The sequence below is a fragment of the Colobus angolensis genome, unplaced genomic scaffold (assembly GCF_000951035.1).
Source record: "Colobus angolensis palliatus isolate OR3802 unplaced genomic scaffold, Cang.pa_1.0 Scaffold106, whole genome shotgun sequence".
Lineage (NCBI taxonomy): Eukaryota > Metazoa > Chordata > Mammalia > Primates > Cercopithecidae > Colobus > Colobus angolensis.
The window spans coordinates 1,125,679-1,140,258 of NW_012111586.1; the positions used below are offsets into that span (position 1 = coordinate 1,125,679).

General features: G+C 44.1%; 1 protein-coding gene across 2 annotated transcripts; it reads left to right on the forward strand.

Moving 5' to 3' along the window:
• The first annotated feature begins 1,774 nt into the window (after positions 1-1,774).
• FAM183A (family with sequence similarity 183, member A) lies at positions 1,775-10,564 on the forward strand. 2 transcript variants are annotated; one of them, XM_011945271.1, is made up of 4 exons: positions 1,775-1,929; positions 4,911-4,970; positions 6,980-7,131; positions 10,379-10,564. In XM_011945271.1, exons 1-4 carry the CDS (start codon positions 1,797-1,799, stop codon positions 10,484-10,486), a joined length of 453 nt encoding a protein of 150 aa, XP_011800661.1. In that variant the 5' UTR covers positions 1,775-1,796; the 3' UTR covers positions 10,487-10,564. The 2 variants fall into 2 exon arrangements, with proteins under 2 accessions (XP_011800661.1, XP_011800668.1); XM_011945278.1 differs by having other exon boundaries at positions 6,980-7,083.
• The last annotated feature ends 4,016 nt before the right edge of the window (positions 10,565-14,580 follow it).

Genomic DNA, 14,580 nt, shown 5'->3' on the forward strand with positions numbered 1-14,580 from the left:
GAGACTCCGTCTCAAAAAAAAAAAAAAAAAAAAAATCTGCACTGGATTTTAAGCATTAGTAGGACAAAACAATGTAAAATATCTCAATAATTTTTATATTCAAACATTGAATCATTTACAAATTGGACATACTGAGTTAAATATCACATTATTAAAATTAGTTTTATCTAATTCTTGCCCTCTTAATGCAAATACTAGAATGTTTTAAATTACATGAGTGGCTCAGCTCACACTTTCATTGAACAGCACTGCTCTAAAAAGTAATATAAAAATAGCCTCAGGTCATCAAATTAGAAAAAGATGTCTTAAATGAAAATTAAGAAATAATAAGCATAAAGGAAAAGACTAATATATTTGACTACGTCTAACTGTTGGTGTCCAAAAGACACCATTAAGAGACTAAAATGGCAAACCACACAGAGGGAAAGTAAATTTGCAGCATGTACAGCCCTCAAAATAATATATTAAGAACTCCAACAAATTGATAAAGATAAATGATCCAATTAAAAATTGTGTTCGACACTGTGTCCCAGACTAAACCCATTCTGCAAATCACATTGTGTCCTGAGTAAATGAATGAATGGATGAATGAATGAAGTACTGAGTGGGGAAGAGCACAGTCTTCAGTCAGTATTTAGGTGCTTACTAAAACTAGGGGTGGCTTCTTTCTTTATTCTAGACCTACTTTTAATTCTTTTTTAAAAAAAATTTTTTTAGACGGAGTCTCTGTCACCCAGGCTGGAATGCAATGGCATGGTCTCAGTTCACTGCAACCTCCACCTCCCAGGTTCAAGGGATTCTCCTGCCTCAGCCTCTCAAGTAGCTGGGATTACGAGCATGCGCCATCATGCCTGGCTAATTTTGTATTTTTAGTCGAGATGGGGTTTCACCACGTTGGTCAGGCTGGTGTCGAACTCCTGACCTCAGGTGATTCACCTGCCTTGGCCTCCCAAAGTGCTGGGATTACAGGCGTGAGCCACCGTGCCCGGCGATTCTTTTAAAATAAACTACATTATTTAAGGTATCTAGCAGACTCAAATTCATAGAAACAAAAAGTGAAATGATGGGCTGGAGAGAAGGGAAAACGGAAACGTTTAACGACTGTGAAAAAGTTCTGGAGATTGGTTTCACATAGTTTGAATATACTTAATACTACTGTACTGTAATACTTAAAAATGGCTAAGATGGTAAAATTATATTATGTGCATTTTAAACACAAACATTAAAAATAAACAAACTATAAAGTCAGCAAGTTCCTTAATTAGGAAAGGTTTATTCTGTCAATATTATCACATTGGTAATCTTGGCCACACTGGCCAGAACGTTTTCTCAGAGAGGGAACCTCCGGTTTTTTTGTGAGGTTTTGATTCTGGGCATCTGCTTTAAGGTGGGAGAGATTTCTGACTCCTTTCAAAAGCTTTTTAAGGAAATGATTGGCCAAGGTGAGGTCCAATCATCTGTCCCTTACCTCCTGGGTCTGCCCCTTGCCCGGAAGCCCTTTCCTGGCGGTATCCAGGGGACCTTATAGTAACCAGCCCGGGCCTGAGAAGCTGGGACAGGTGAGTGAGGCGCCAGAAAAGGGCGGGGCGCGAAACAAGATCCCGACAGGCGGGCGCAGGGCTGGGCAATGCAGGCAGGGGAATGGACTGGCCTAGTGATACCCGCCGCGACCGTGCAGCACTATCAGAGCGCTGTTGCCTGGAGACCGCGGGACGCCGTTGCCTGGAGACAGCGGGGACGCGCTGCCTGGAAACTGTGGAAGGCCCATGCAAGAGGGCGCGGGGCAGCCCAAGGCCATGGCGGGACACCCAAGAGAGAAGGTGATTCCAGATGAGGTCCATCAGAACCAGATCTTGCGGGAACTGTACCTCAAGGAGCTACGAACCCAGAAACTCTACACGCAGTATCACGTGAATCCCCTCCGCAAGAGTGAGAGGCACTGTGGGGTGGGGGAAGGGCGACAGCGGGAGGGCGTCGGGGAAGGAGCCCTCCGGGCTGCGGGATGGGAACGCGGGCCCAGTCAAAACGCTTTCCCCAGCACCCGCCCCCTTTCCTAGATTTCAGGAACCGTGACTTTGGAGAGGCCACATCATATCAGATGTATTCGCTGTATTAAAGTTCATGCGCAACACGATTAAACCTTTTCGTTGTAGAAGAAAAAAAAGGTTTTTATGCTTTTATTTTTGAAATAATTATATTTTGCAGGCTGTTTGTGTTTAGTTTTTGCTTGTATTTTCGGTTTTTAACAAGTGAAAGGTTTTTCTTCAGGCTTCTTATCTTGTCCTTCGGAAAGTTCCCGGTGTGCCCCCTGATAAAACAGCCCTACCCTCCACTCTTGTCTCTGTGCACCCTCCTTGGGCAGTTTGATCTGTCCTGTCACACCAGTTTCCCCTGAATGCCACTGGGTCTCAAATGGAGCTTCAGATGCACACGCCCAACCACCTCCCAGCTCCCCTCCCTGGACCACCCACAGGCACCTCACACCCAGCAGGAGGAAAGCCAGGCTCATCCCCACCTTTCCCACTCTCTGCTGCTCCAGAATACCCTGTCTCTGCAAAAGGATCCCCAGATGATTCACTCGCATGATCAGGATCATTCACTCCCATCATCTAATTGTCTCGTGATCATTAGAAGCCTGGGAGTCCTCCTCAAGGTCTCTCTCCCTCCCTCCACACACTTAAAAAAGGCACAAGTCCTGTTTATTAACATTCGTCTCCCCTCACCTACCTATTCCTGCTTCAGTGAAAGACACTATCATGCATATAGATTCCTCTCTGCCTCTGCTCAGGTACTTTCATGCTCTAAGTAGCACCTCAAACAGCCTCCGCCTGCATCCTCATTCCTGAAGCCTCTGCAGGGCCCTAGTCCTTACCGCCTGTATTGGTCTGATGGGCTCCCAATTCCTTATTCTCTTTCCCTCCAAGCTGGCCCCTCCGACCAAACGCCTACACCCTTGCTAGCTTAGTGCTATGCTAGGAGGACAATTAGATCACATCAATCCCACCTAAAATCCTTCTCATAGCTTCTGAGGTAAAGTTTAAATCAATCCGGACATAAGGCGCGTTGGAACTGGCTCTGGTTCCTGCCAGCTTCATCCCATACTCCTCTCCCCGACTTTACCCTGCTCCTTTAAGAAATACTTTGGTGGCTACTCTGCACCAGCCCTTGCTGATGAATCCCACACACACTCCTTTCCCCCTGCTGTTTCTAAATAAATAGATTTCCTAAATGCATCATGTCATTTCCCACTTTACCTGCATAAACATTGTTGCTTCTTCCTGAATGCCTTTCCCAACTCTGTGCCTAATAAGTAAAGCACACTTTGTTGCCCCGCTCTATAGAGAAAATGTACTGTCTTCACTTTCCTTCTTTTTTTTTTTTTTTTTTTTTGAGGCGGAGTCTCGCTCTGTCGCCCGGACTGCTAGAGTGCAGTGGCCCGATCTCAGCTCACTGCAAGCTCCGCCTTCCGGGCTCACGCCATTCTCCTGCCTCAGCCTCCCAAGTAGCTGGGACCACAGGCGCCCGCCACCTCGCCCGGCTAGTTTTTTTTTTTTTTGTATTTTTAGTAGAGACGGGGTTTCACCATATTAGCCAGGATGGTCTCAATCTCCTGACCTCGTGATCCGCCCGTCTCGGCCTCCCAAAGTGCTGGGATTACAGGCTTGAGCCACTGCGCCCGGCCCACTTTCCTTCTAACTAACTTGGTTTTCTTCTGGAGCCCCCAACCACTAGTTTCAGGAAAGCAAATTAGCGTCGAAAGCCGTTCAAACTGGGTCCATTCCAACAATGGAAATAATCTCTTCAGGCAACCTTCATGCTTTCTAGGGAAAATGTTGTCTCCCAGCTCATGTCCCTTGAGCATGTGAGCCACTGGAATAAAGTGAGAAAATATTACAACGTGTATTGATTACTTTTATTTATAAAAATAGAAATTTTCTTTGCTAATATACTGATAATAGTACATAAAAACTACAGAATTATACATATTTTAAGGGCGCATGCTCTAAAGTCCTTTTACTGATAGGAGTTTGAGACAAGCAGCTTGGAGACCACTGGTTTCTACTGGTGTCTGCTCATTTCCCACTACTCTCCATCTGGCTCACTCCACTGGAGCCACTCTGGCTTTCTTGACGTTTCTCAAACTCCCCAGGCTCACGCTCATATGCTTCCCACACACACAGCACATTCCCTCATTTCATTCAAAACTCTGCTAATATGTATCTCCCTAGAGATACATCACCCACACCCCAGCCCCAGTGCCAACTCTCCATCCACGTAACCTGCTTTACTGTTCTCCATCACATTTACATTTGCCCAGTTACATATATATATGTTTATTGCCTGTCACCACAAATAGAGTAAAAGCTCAGGGGGCACAGGAGCCAGCTCTGTTTTGTTTACAGCCTGTTCTTCAGTGCACAGTAATTATGAGCTGAGTGGATGAATGTGGGAGCTGCTCCTCTGTTACCATGCGCCCTCCTGGGCATAGATCACTGCCTGGCAAACCTCTTTGGCCTTCCCTATAGGCCAGCACTGTCCAAGAGAATTCATCAGTGATGAAAATGTTCTCTGTCTTGGCTGTAGTCAAAACTGTAGCCATTAACCGCATGTGGCTATTGAGCACTTGAAGTGTGACTAACGTGACTAAGGAACTGAACATCGTATTTAATTTTAGTTATTCAAATTCAAGGAGCCACATGTGGCTGATGACCACCATTCTGGGCAGTGCCACTCTAGACTGTCAGGTTCTTGAGGGCCTTATCCAATCGTGTATTATCCTAGCACCCAGGATAACACCTGGCATGTACCAGTGCCAGATGGGTGCCCTGTTTAAGGTGGGTCTTAGAGAGGGCAGGGAATTCATGTTTTAGTCTGAACCTGTGATGCCATTATTTTTTCTTTTTTTCTAGTTCACACAATCACCAGGAAGCCCATGTCTTGGCATGATAACCTGAAGGAACCTGCAGATGGTAAGTCCTGGGGTTTGAAATGCCATTGAGACACAGCCCAGAGAGGCAGACCGGCTGGAGAGACCTCTCAGGGTAGTGATACCCTGGAGCACGCATCAGAGTCCTCTGCTTTGATCCTGGAAATGGGACTCATGCTAACCAAGCTCAAAAATGATGGCTACTCAGACAGTCTGTGGCAGATAGAATAAGAAATAATTTTTTTTAATTTAGTATAATTTTTAAAGGATGGACATATGCAACTATAACTGTCAAGCCAACTAGTGTTCCTACTGGCTTAACATTCCCTTCATTCATTCATCAGATATGTGAATGTTACAAGCACAAGTTCTGAAGCTGTACTAACTCAGTTCAAATCCTGGTTCTGCTACTCATTAACTTTAATATTGGGCAGGTTTTTCACCTCTCTTAGCCTATTTCTCAGGATTGATGTGAGGATTAGACAAAACAATGCCATGTATAGAATAGTAGCTGGTACATGGTCCTCAGGAAATATTAGTCCCATTGTTATTTTCATTATTAGGTAATCTCTATGCTGGGTCTGGGTTGGGGAGATCTCAGCATAAGGAAGAAGAAGAGAAGTAGACTTGGAAATAAGTAGACAAGTAAAGAGGGACTATGACTGGTGTGAGAGCAGCATAGGAAACAGCTGCCTCCATCAGGCAGTGGAGTTCTGGGAAGACCTCTTGGAGGAGGTGACCACAGGGTGAGGTGGAGAAGATTGTGGAAGGGCATTCCAAGTTCTATGGAAAATTACAGAAAGAGAAACAAAGCTACAAGTAGTTTGGCATGGCCACAACATACAGGTGGAGAAAGGGCCCTATTTGGGAGTGAGGGAGGAGAGATATTTGGTGGAAAACCGCATCCCTCTTGGAAAGCTTTCCTTCTTCCCCTCTACCTTCTATGAGCAAACGTTGGTGAAGGACAGATGACCGTGGCTGGGATGGGAAGTAGGGGAGCAGAGGATCTCAGATCTTTATGAAGGAGGCAGACAAGTCAATAGACTAATAGAGAGGGCATCATCACAGGCAGTAAGGTGTTATCCGTAGTGTTCTCTCCTGACTAGGGTTAAGGGTGCAAGCTGAGAACCTGTAGCAGTAAGGAATACAACAGGAAATGAGGGTCCTGAAAGTCAGGCAGGAGTTAGTTGCCCTCTCCCTTACATTAAGGATGTGCCAGCCCAGTGTCAGTCCCTTGAATCACCTTCCTTCATTTCATTCCCAGCCATCTAGCTGAGATAGACATTTTCCTCCCATTTCACCGATGAGTGAAGTGTGGCCCAGAGAAGTGATGCCACCCAACAAGCCGGTACTAGCACTGACTCCAAAGCCCACGTTCATTCCATTGTCCGCCTGCCTGTCTCTGGTGGAGACTTGATAGGGCAGAAGAACTATGGAGCTGCAAATCCATCTGGTGTTGGCAGCCATACTTATTTCAATACACAAAGATTTGACCTCACTTCTTACAAGCTTGCTCCTCACTCTCTGCTGTGCTACACTGGCCAAACTTGTTCATGCCTCGGGGCCTTTGCTCTTGCTGCCTGCGGTGTGCTCTTCGTCTGCCTCTTCCAGGGCTGGCTCCTGCTTGTCAACCAGAGAGGCCTTCTCTCACTGCCCCCTCTACAGCAGCTGCCCTTGCCTGCACATGACCCTTCACCTATTCCTTTCTTCACAGTGCATATCCCCGTCTGCCACCATCACGTCATTTTGTAAACCTGCATACTGTGTCCTCTGCCCCGTCTAGACCATGAGCTCTAGGAAAGCAGGGACCACGCTGTCACTCAGCACTCTATGCCAAGCACCCAGAACCATACCTGGCATAGAGTTTGAGCTCACCACCATCTTTGTTGAAAAATGAGTGGAGAGACCAGACACCCTGGTCTCGAGGCTGAGGCCAACCTCCAAGGCCCAGATGCTCTACCTGAAAGGAACAATGTGGACGCAGGAAAGGGCACAGGACCAACCTCTGGTCCCAAAGCCTGACTCCTTCATAACTCATACCTCATCTCCCAGCCAGGTTTCTGAATCTCATTCACCATACTGCCCAGGGACCAAGGAAGAAGTACCCAGAGACACAGACTGAAAACCAGGAAGTTGGATGGGACTTAGAGCCCTTGGTAAGCCTGGCTCCTTCCTCAGGAAACACGAGGAAACACAGCGGCAATGTAGGTGGTGACTGTAGAATAGAGCAGGGGCCAGACATGCCTGGGCTTGAACCTGGCTACCTCTTACCAGCTGGGTAAGTTACTAAGCTTTCTTATAACTCAGTTTAATTGTTGTAAAATGGAGCTAATACAGCTAATACCTATCTCAAAAGCTTGTTATGAGGATGAAACTAGGTGATATTTGTGCAGTACCTGGAACAGGGTCTGGCACATGATAAACACAGTGTCTTTAAATAAAGGTACTGACGACAGACACCTGAGTCAACTCCATCAGCTATCAGCAAGGTGGTCTTGGGTGTGCCACTCAATATCTCTGAGTTCTGCTTCCTTATCCATAAAAAATGGATATGTGACTGGGCCTAGTGGCTCATGCCTGTAATCCCAGCACTTTGGGAAGCCAAGGCAGGTGGATCACCTGAGGTTAGGAGTTCGAGACCAGCCTGGCCAACATGGCGAAACCCCATCTTTACTAAAAATACAAAAATTGGCTGGGCGTGGTGTCTCATGCTTGTAGTCTCATCTACTGGGGAGGCTGAAGCAGGCGAATCACTTGAACCCAGGAGGTGGAGGTTGCAGTGAGCCAAGATCATGCCACTGCACTCCAGCCTGGGTGACAGAGTAAGACTCTTTTTAAAAAAAAATATTAATTTTAAAAATATATAAATAAATAACATTTTTAAAAATTAAAAAATTTCAAAAATTAAAACAAAAATACATAAAAAATGGACATATGAGTAAGGATCCTCTCCTTGTTTGATTGGAAAGGCACAATTAGCCACTTTGGCACACAATCACCCTAAGGAATACAGCGCTTCTGTTTTTAAGGGAGAAATGTGCAATATGGAATAGACAAGTCAAAGAAATTTCTGCCACACACGTCTTTAAATAGGCTTATGTTTTTGATCATGCAGAAAATTTTCATTTTTAAGTCATCAAATATACAACCAATTTTCATTATGGTTTCTGGGTTTTGTGCCTTGCTTAGTAACACCTTCAACACCTACATTATCAAGCAACTATTCTGTATTTTTCCCTAACTTTTTTTTCTTCTTCTTCTCTCTCTTTTTTTGTGTGTATATATATACACACACACACACAAAATATGTACATATACACATGTATGCGTACATATATATGTATATATACACATGTATGCGTACATATATATGTATATATACACATGTATGTGTACATATATACACACCTACAAGGAGGGACAAAAGGAGAGGTATGGTTAGAGAGCTGGAGAAGATAAACACTCAAAGAGGAAGAGGAGGTGGGGAGATCTAACATCATGAATAAGAGAAAAGTGTTAAAATATGTATTCAGTGACAGTTATTGAATATAAATATGAATAATAGGCCAATATTCAATGACTGTTAAAAACCAGAAGGAATGGTACTGGAAGTGCTAGTGGAAAAAAATAAATTTTAAATTTAAAAACCAGAAAGAAGACTTTTCAAGTGGGGAAACTACTGTGAAAGGCGTAGGCACCACTATGGGGTTCTGCAGTGAGGGAGGGAGAGAGACTGGCCTCAACTCTGATTATAGCATGGGCAAGTGCGACTGTGTAGCCAAGGAACAAGGTGGGGGTCAGTGATGGAAAAATACTAGGAGGAAACATCAGGGGTAGGGGTAGATTCTGGCTAACTTCCACCTAACAGGGTGCTTGCTGAAGGCAGGCTAGCAGGATCAGACATCCCCTGGAGAGTGGTGGAGGATGAGGAACCCAATCAGATATCAAGGGTGATCAGATATGAAAGGTGGGGGGGTTCTGGCTAAATCACCTTAGCAGGATTTTTGCTAGAATTGGACAATGCAGAGGAAATGGAAATCCCAACATCAGACCTGGTTGAAAAGTAGTTCAGGGAGCCTGAATAGAGTTTGCTCAAGGAAAAAATCTTTGCTAGGGAGAAGAAAGGTTGTGAAGGAAGGAGTGTTGGCATGAAGACAGAAATCAGCCAAGATAGATCATGAAGCAACTTAGAAAAATAGTACAACGCACAAGTAAATTAATTCACCATTCTTCATTTTGTTAAAGAGTAAAGACAGGCCAGGCATGGTGGCTCACACCTGTAATCCCAGCACTTTGGGAGGTCGAGGTGGGTGGATCACAAGGTCAGGAGATCAAGACCATCCTGGCTAATACGGTGAAACCCCATCTCTACTAAAAATACAAAAAATTAGCCAGGTGCAGTGGCGGGCACCTGTAGTCCCAGCTACCGGGGAGGCTGAGGCAGGAGAATGACGTGAACCTGGGAGGCGGAGCTTGCAGTGAGCCGAGATAACGCCACTGCAGTCCTGCCTGGGATAAAGAGCAAGGCTCTGTCTCAAAAAAAAAAAAAAAAAAAGTAAAGACCTGGCTCACACAAGTACAAAGTGTGCCTGTGGAGATGTTGCATCTTTGACCCTCCAGGACATCTCATGCAGGCTTATGATGGCAGGAAGGACAAGTGTGGCCTGCCCTGCTCAGACCTTCGTAGGCTCTGCAGATCACAGATGGCAAGTGTCTCCAGATCAGTGAGCACTCTGGAGCTGCAAAGGGTCTGCAAATATTCCATGCTGTTCATCATTATAAACCTGGGGACAATGCCATCAGAGGCCACTGTTAGCATAGTAAGAAAGTGTACCTTAAAAACCATTAGATGCAGGTGCTGTGCAACTGGAAGAGGTAATTAAGTTGGAGCTTCAGAGTGAAGTAGTTGGGGCTTGATCAGCAGCAACTGGAAGCTCCCTGCCCCCTGGCAGGGCTTCACCTTGGATAGACAAGATACCTCCAACCTCAGTATTGGGACACTGGCAAAGCCAGACTCAAGAACCATCACTCAGCCTCTCATCTCCTGGTAACATTTTCTGGAAATACATTTTTAAAATTATTTGCACGGTGTAACTTCTATAAGATCGATGTGTCGGAGTGCTATTACTCAGGTTCTATGTGACTCTTTCAACAAATTCATTCTTTCAGCAAATATGCATTGAATACCTAGGGTGCACTGGGTCTTGCTCTAGGTGCTGAGGATACTGTGGCCTCCAAGTCAGGCAGTGGGACAGGGAAGACCACAACTGTGCATAGGTTATTCTCCTCCGATCTCACAACCTTTTTGATGTGCATGTGGTCATCTCCATTCCACAATGCAGCCACAGGTCAGGAGGGTGAAGCCTGATATAAGCCAAGTCCATTGACTCCAAACCCAGGTCCTCCTGCATCCTCACAGACTTCTTCCTGATTCTGCATCCTCCTTTCTAGGTCAACCCAGAACGCCATGACCGCAGGCTGAATCACTTCAGGGTCTGCAGTGACATCACTCTGTACAAGGCGAAAACATGGGGCTTAGGAGATGATCGCCACAAGTAGCATCCCAGCAGAGGAGCCCATCTGTGGATCTAATGCCCTAAGTGTGCACAGCCCAGAGAAATAAAATATTACTTTAAAGTCAAGTCTCACTTTTCTCGTTTCTGGCTGAGTCCACTGGTTGAAATCCTTGTGTGGCAAAGTAAAGTGAGAAATCAGATAAAAATGGTGGGCTAATTGCACACAATCGTCTGCTCTGCCCTCCTAATACTAATAAAGGATCACAAAGGGATACAAAACCCACCACTCAGGGAATGGAAGGAAAATGTTACCAATAGAAAAAAACTGGAAGAGTGTTCAGGAGATAGAAAGCTGATGGAGGAGATGGCAGGAATCACAAAATGCAAGCTGATGGAATGCCTCTGAGCACAGGGTTTCCAGAACTCTAGACAGAGGTTCAGGACTCTGAGACAGAGTGGGGTGTGAAGCAGAAAACTGAAATTGGATGTGGGTAGGGGTAATCCCACCCACACACACACCAGGAGCCAGGTTTATAACATCTCCCCCGCGCTGGAGGCTGGGAGGTTATTCTTGGGGGAAGAGGAGAAGCCCAGGGCTCAGGGATACTAAAACACAAGGCATGAGTCAGGCATGGAGCTGAAAACAATCTGTGAAAATCTACAAAAAGAAGGCTGAACCCCTAGCCCAGGTGCCCACCCACACACATACTACATTTTTACCCTTGGTTTGAAGATGGAGTGTTCCCCTCTGGAAAAATAATGAAACTTCTCTAGAGACCCCACATAGTACCATTTGAGAGACCTTTAAGGAAAGAAGCAGGGAAGTCAGTTTCCTTTTCCCCTTCCTGCTACGAACCGTTCCTCCTGGACCTCACCCTGTTGAGCTACCACCTGCTTCAGAGTTGCAGCCACCTCAGCTTCTGCTCAGCCTTTGCAGCCAGTGTGCCACCTCTGCAGGGCCATGTGGGCCACAGATCTCTCCAGGGTGACCAAATGACTGGGTGGGGCTGTGTTAGCAGAAATCTGGTCTCCTGCATCCCCAGCTGCTGCACGTCCCTGAGGAAAGTGTGGAGGGCCCAAGGGATCCAATACCGTCTCTTCGTCAAGGAGGCTTAGCTTCTTAAAGAGGATGCCAAGGAGAGGAGGGGGCAGAAGGAAGTCCAAGGAATCTTTACAGAAGGGCCAGCGAGTAAGGAAAGTAATCTAGGAACTGATCATAAAGATGTCATTGAGCCAGGCACTGAGGTTCAAAAAAAAAAGGGGGGGGATTGGGGGGAGAAATGAAATCAAAGAGGCAACTCACGAGATAATGGAGCAGGCAAATGAAAAGAAGTGTGCTGCCACTGAAGCCTCAAATGATGAGTTCCAGAAAGTTAGACTTGTTCCCAGCCGCCATCAAGCTAGATAGATCCTTTGTTGGCCATTCTGTACGCCAAGGGAGTTGTCTTTGTAAAACCGCAGAAGCCAATGTTGCCATCCTAAGTTGCTATTTAAACCATAGAAAACCAGAACATGAGCATTTTGGCATTTTTTTAAAACTAGGAAGTATAAAAACTTAGAGAAAATAAAATTAATATCTAAATTTTAATATATAGTGATCACTTTGGCTTTTTCTTTGGCCTAAGCGGATAAAGAAGAGACTGTTAAAGATCTCTTATTCCTGAGTGAGGGGGAATGCATCTAATGACAAGAAATCATTGCTCATTATTTAAAAAGATGTTTTTAAATAATGTTTAAAATGTTTTACATTTAACATTTAAACATTTTAAAATATTTTTATTTTAAAAACATTTAAACATTTTAAAATAATGTTTAAAAGATGTTTCAAAATATGTTTTGTCTTAGGATCTTGATTTTTGTTTTAATTCTTTGTTTTGAGAAGAAGGCCATGGACCCTGCAATATGTAATAGGGTTTGGTTAAGGAAGGAAACCCTGAGGGCAAGTCTCAGCAGATTCGCCCCATTTTGTATCACAGAAGCCCATATTAAATTCAGAGTACATTGATGGGGAGCAGTGGAATCCTGCACTGTGATTCAAGGTAAGATACTTGTAAATGCTGCATATAATCTTGGTTCTGTTTTTTAAAATGCAAATGAAATACTGTGCATTGTTTTTATATCAGAGTAGAACAGGTTCATTTTCCTTTACACGTCTGTTTGAAATTGCTTTTCCATGAGCACATGCATAATTCTTACGTATCCACTCTGCTTGTTTTCAGTGTTCTTTTAAAATTTTTGTTGGGCTAAAAAGAGCCTTTTCTTTGGTATCATCATAGCTACCATCATCTATAGCAAAACTGCATATCTAGTACTGGAAGTAGTTCAACCGCAATGTAGTAGGTAATATACAGGATAATGATCAGATATAATTTCTGATTGGCCAGAAGAGTTAGTTTACATGTATGCAGTTGAGGTCCAATGACTTCCAATTAAAGATCTTAGGCCTGGAGCGGTGGCTTGCACCTGTAATCCCAGAACTTTGGGAGGCCGAGGTGGGCAGATCACCTGAGGTCAGGAGTTCGAGACCAGCCTGGCCACCATGGTGAAACCCCATCTCTACTAAAACTACAAAAATTAGCCTGGCTTGGTGGTGGGTGCCTGTAATCCCAGGTACTTGGGAGGCTGAGGCAGGAGAATCACTTGAACCCAGAAGGTGGCGGTCGCAGTGAGCCAAGATCATGCCATTGCACTCCAGCCTGGGTGACAGAGCGAAACTCTGTCTCAAAAAATAAAAAACAAACAAACAAACAAAAATCTTATACCAAAAGATTCTGGAACATTATTTGACATCTAGTCTTCAATGTGAAAAAGGTACCTCTTATAATTACACTTGAATTCATCTCCATGAATATTTAAATTTTCAGAACAGCATAAAAAGTGGATTCGTTGATATGCAGAAAGGTGAGTCTAGTTTTATGATCCAGTGTAAATTATAAAATAGACTAAATGCCTGAATGTTTTCATCACAAGGCTGTGCTCTGAAAGCAATCAATATGCTTCTGTAGCTCTGCTCCTGCAAAGAGAGCAACCACATTTTCTGCTTTCATCTCCTTCCCAACTCTGCCCAAAAAACAGAAAGCTGTTACTTTGTATACTCATCTAAAAAAGCATATATAGTCAGTCTTCACTTTGTACAATAGTGCAGGACTACAAAAATGTCCTGCTTGCTGAAACTATGCAAAGTGATCTTAATCATCATTGGGGGAAAATTACAATTGTTCTGTGACCTTTAAAGAAAAACTGTCCAAAAGTCCTTTTAAAAAGTATGAATCTGCCTGGGTGCAGTGGCTCATGCCTGCAATCCTAGCACTTTGAGAGACCAAGGCGGGCAGATCACAAGGTCAGGAAATCGAGACCATCTTGGCTAACACGGTGAAACCCTGTCTCTACTAAAAAGACAAAAAGTGTGGTGGCGGGCGCCTGTAGTCCCAGCTACTGGGGAGGCTGAGGCAGGAGAATGGCGAGAACTCAGGAGGCGGAGCTTGCAGTGAGCCGAGATCGCACCACTGCACTCCAGCCTGGGCGACAGAGCGAGACTCTGTCTCAAAAAAAAAAAAAAAGAAAAAGAAAAAAAAAAGAAAAGAAAAAGTATGAATCTTTAAGCCTTAGAAACGAAAACTAAACAATGAAAAAAAATTGTGTGAAAGTATTAAAAATTCTGTTCAATGCGTAACAAAATTAAAATAGTAATATTTAGTAGATTAACTTTAAAACAGTAGAAACATTGAGAATCAAGTGTTTTATTTCTGTATGAAAAACCATGCTTGTCTTCTTTTTAGCCTTCTATAACTTACAGTATAGAACAAGCATCTTTTCCGTGCCTTGGCAAATTGTCTTTACTCCTTTCTAAGTTTGGATTTAGTTCCAACATTTTATCACTTGATCTTCCAATGTCATTACATATCTCCAAGAGTCGCTTTAATGTGAAGTTTTTCACTAGTGTCACTCCCTGGAGACATCTTCATCCTTTCCATCTCTTTCCTCATTTGTAAGTTTGCCTTCACAAGGTTTCTCTGGCTGTATATCTAGTCTCTAGAATGGCAACAGTATTCACAGTCCAGTATCAGCTATTTCATCTACAATTCCATTTGCGTTGCACTCAAATTTTACTTCCAGTCTCACCATTAAAAAAAAAAA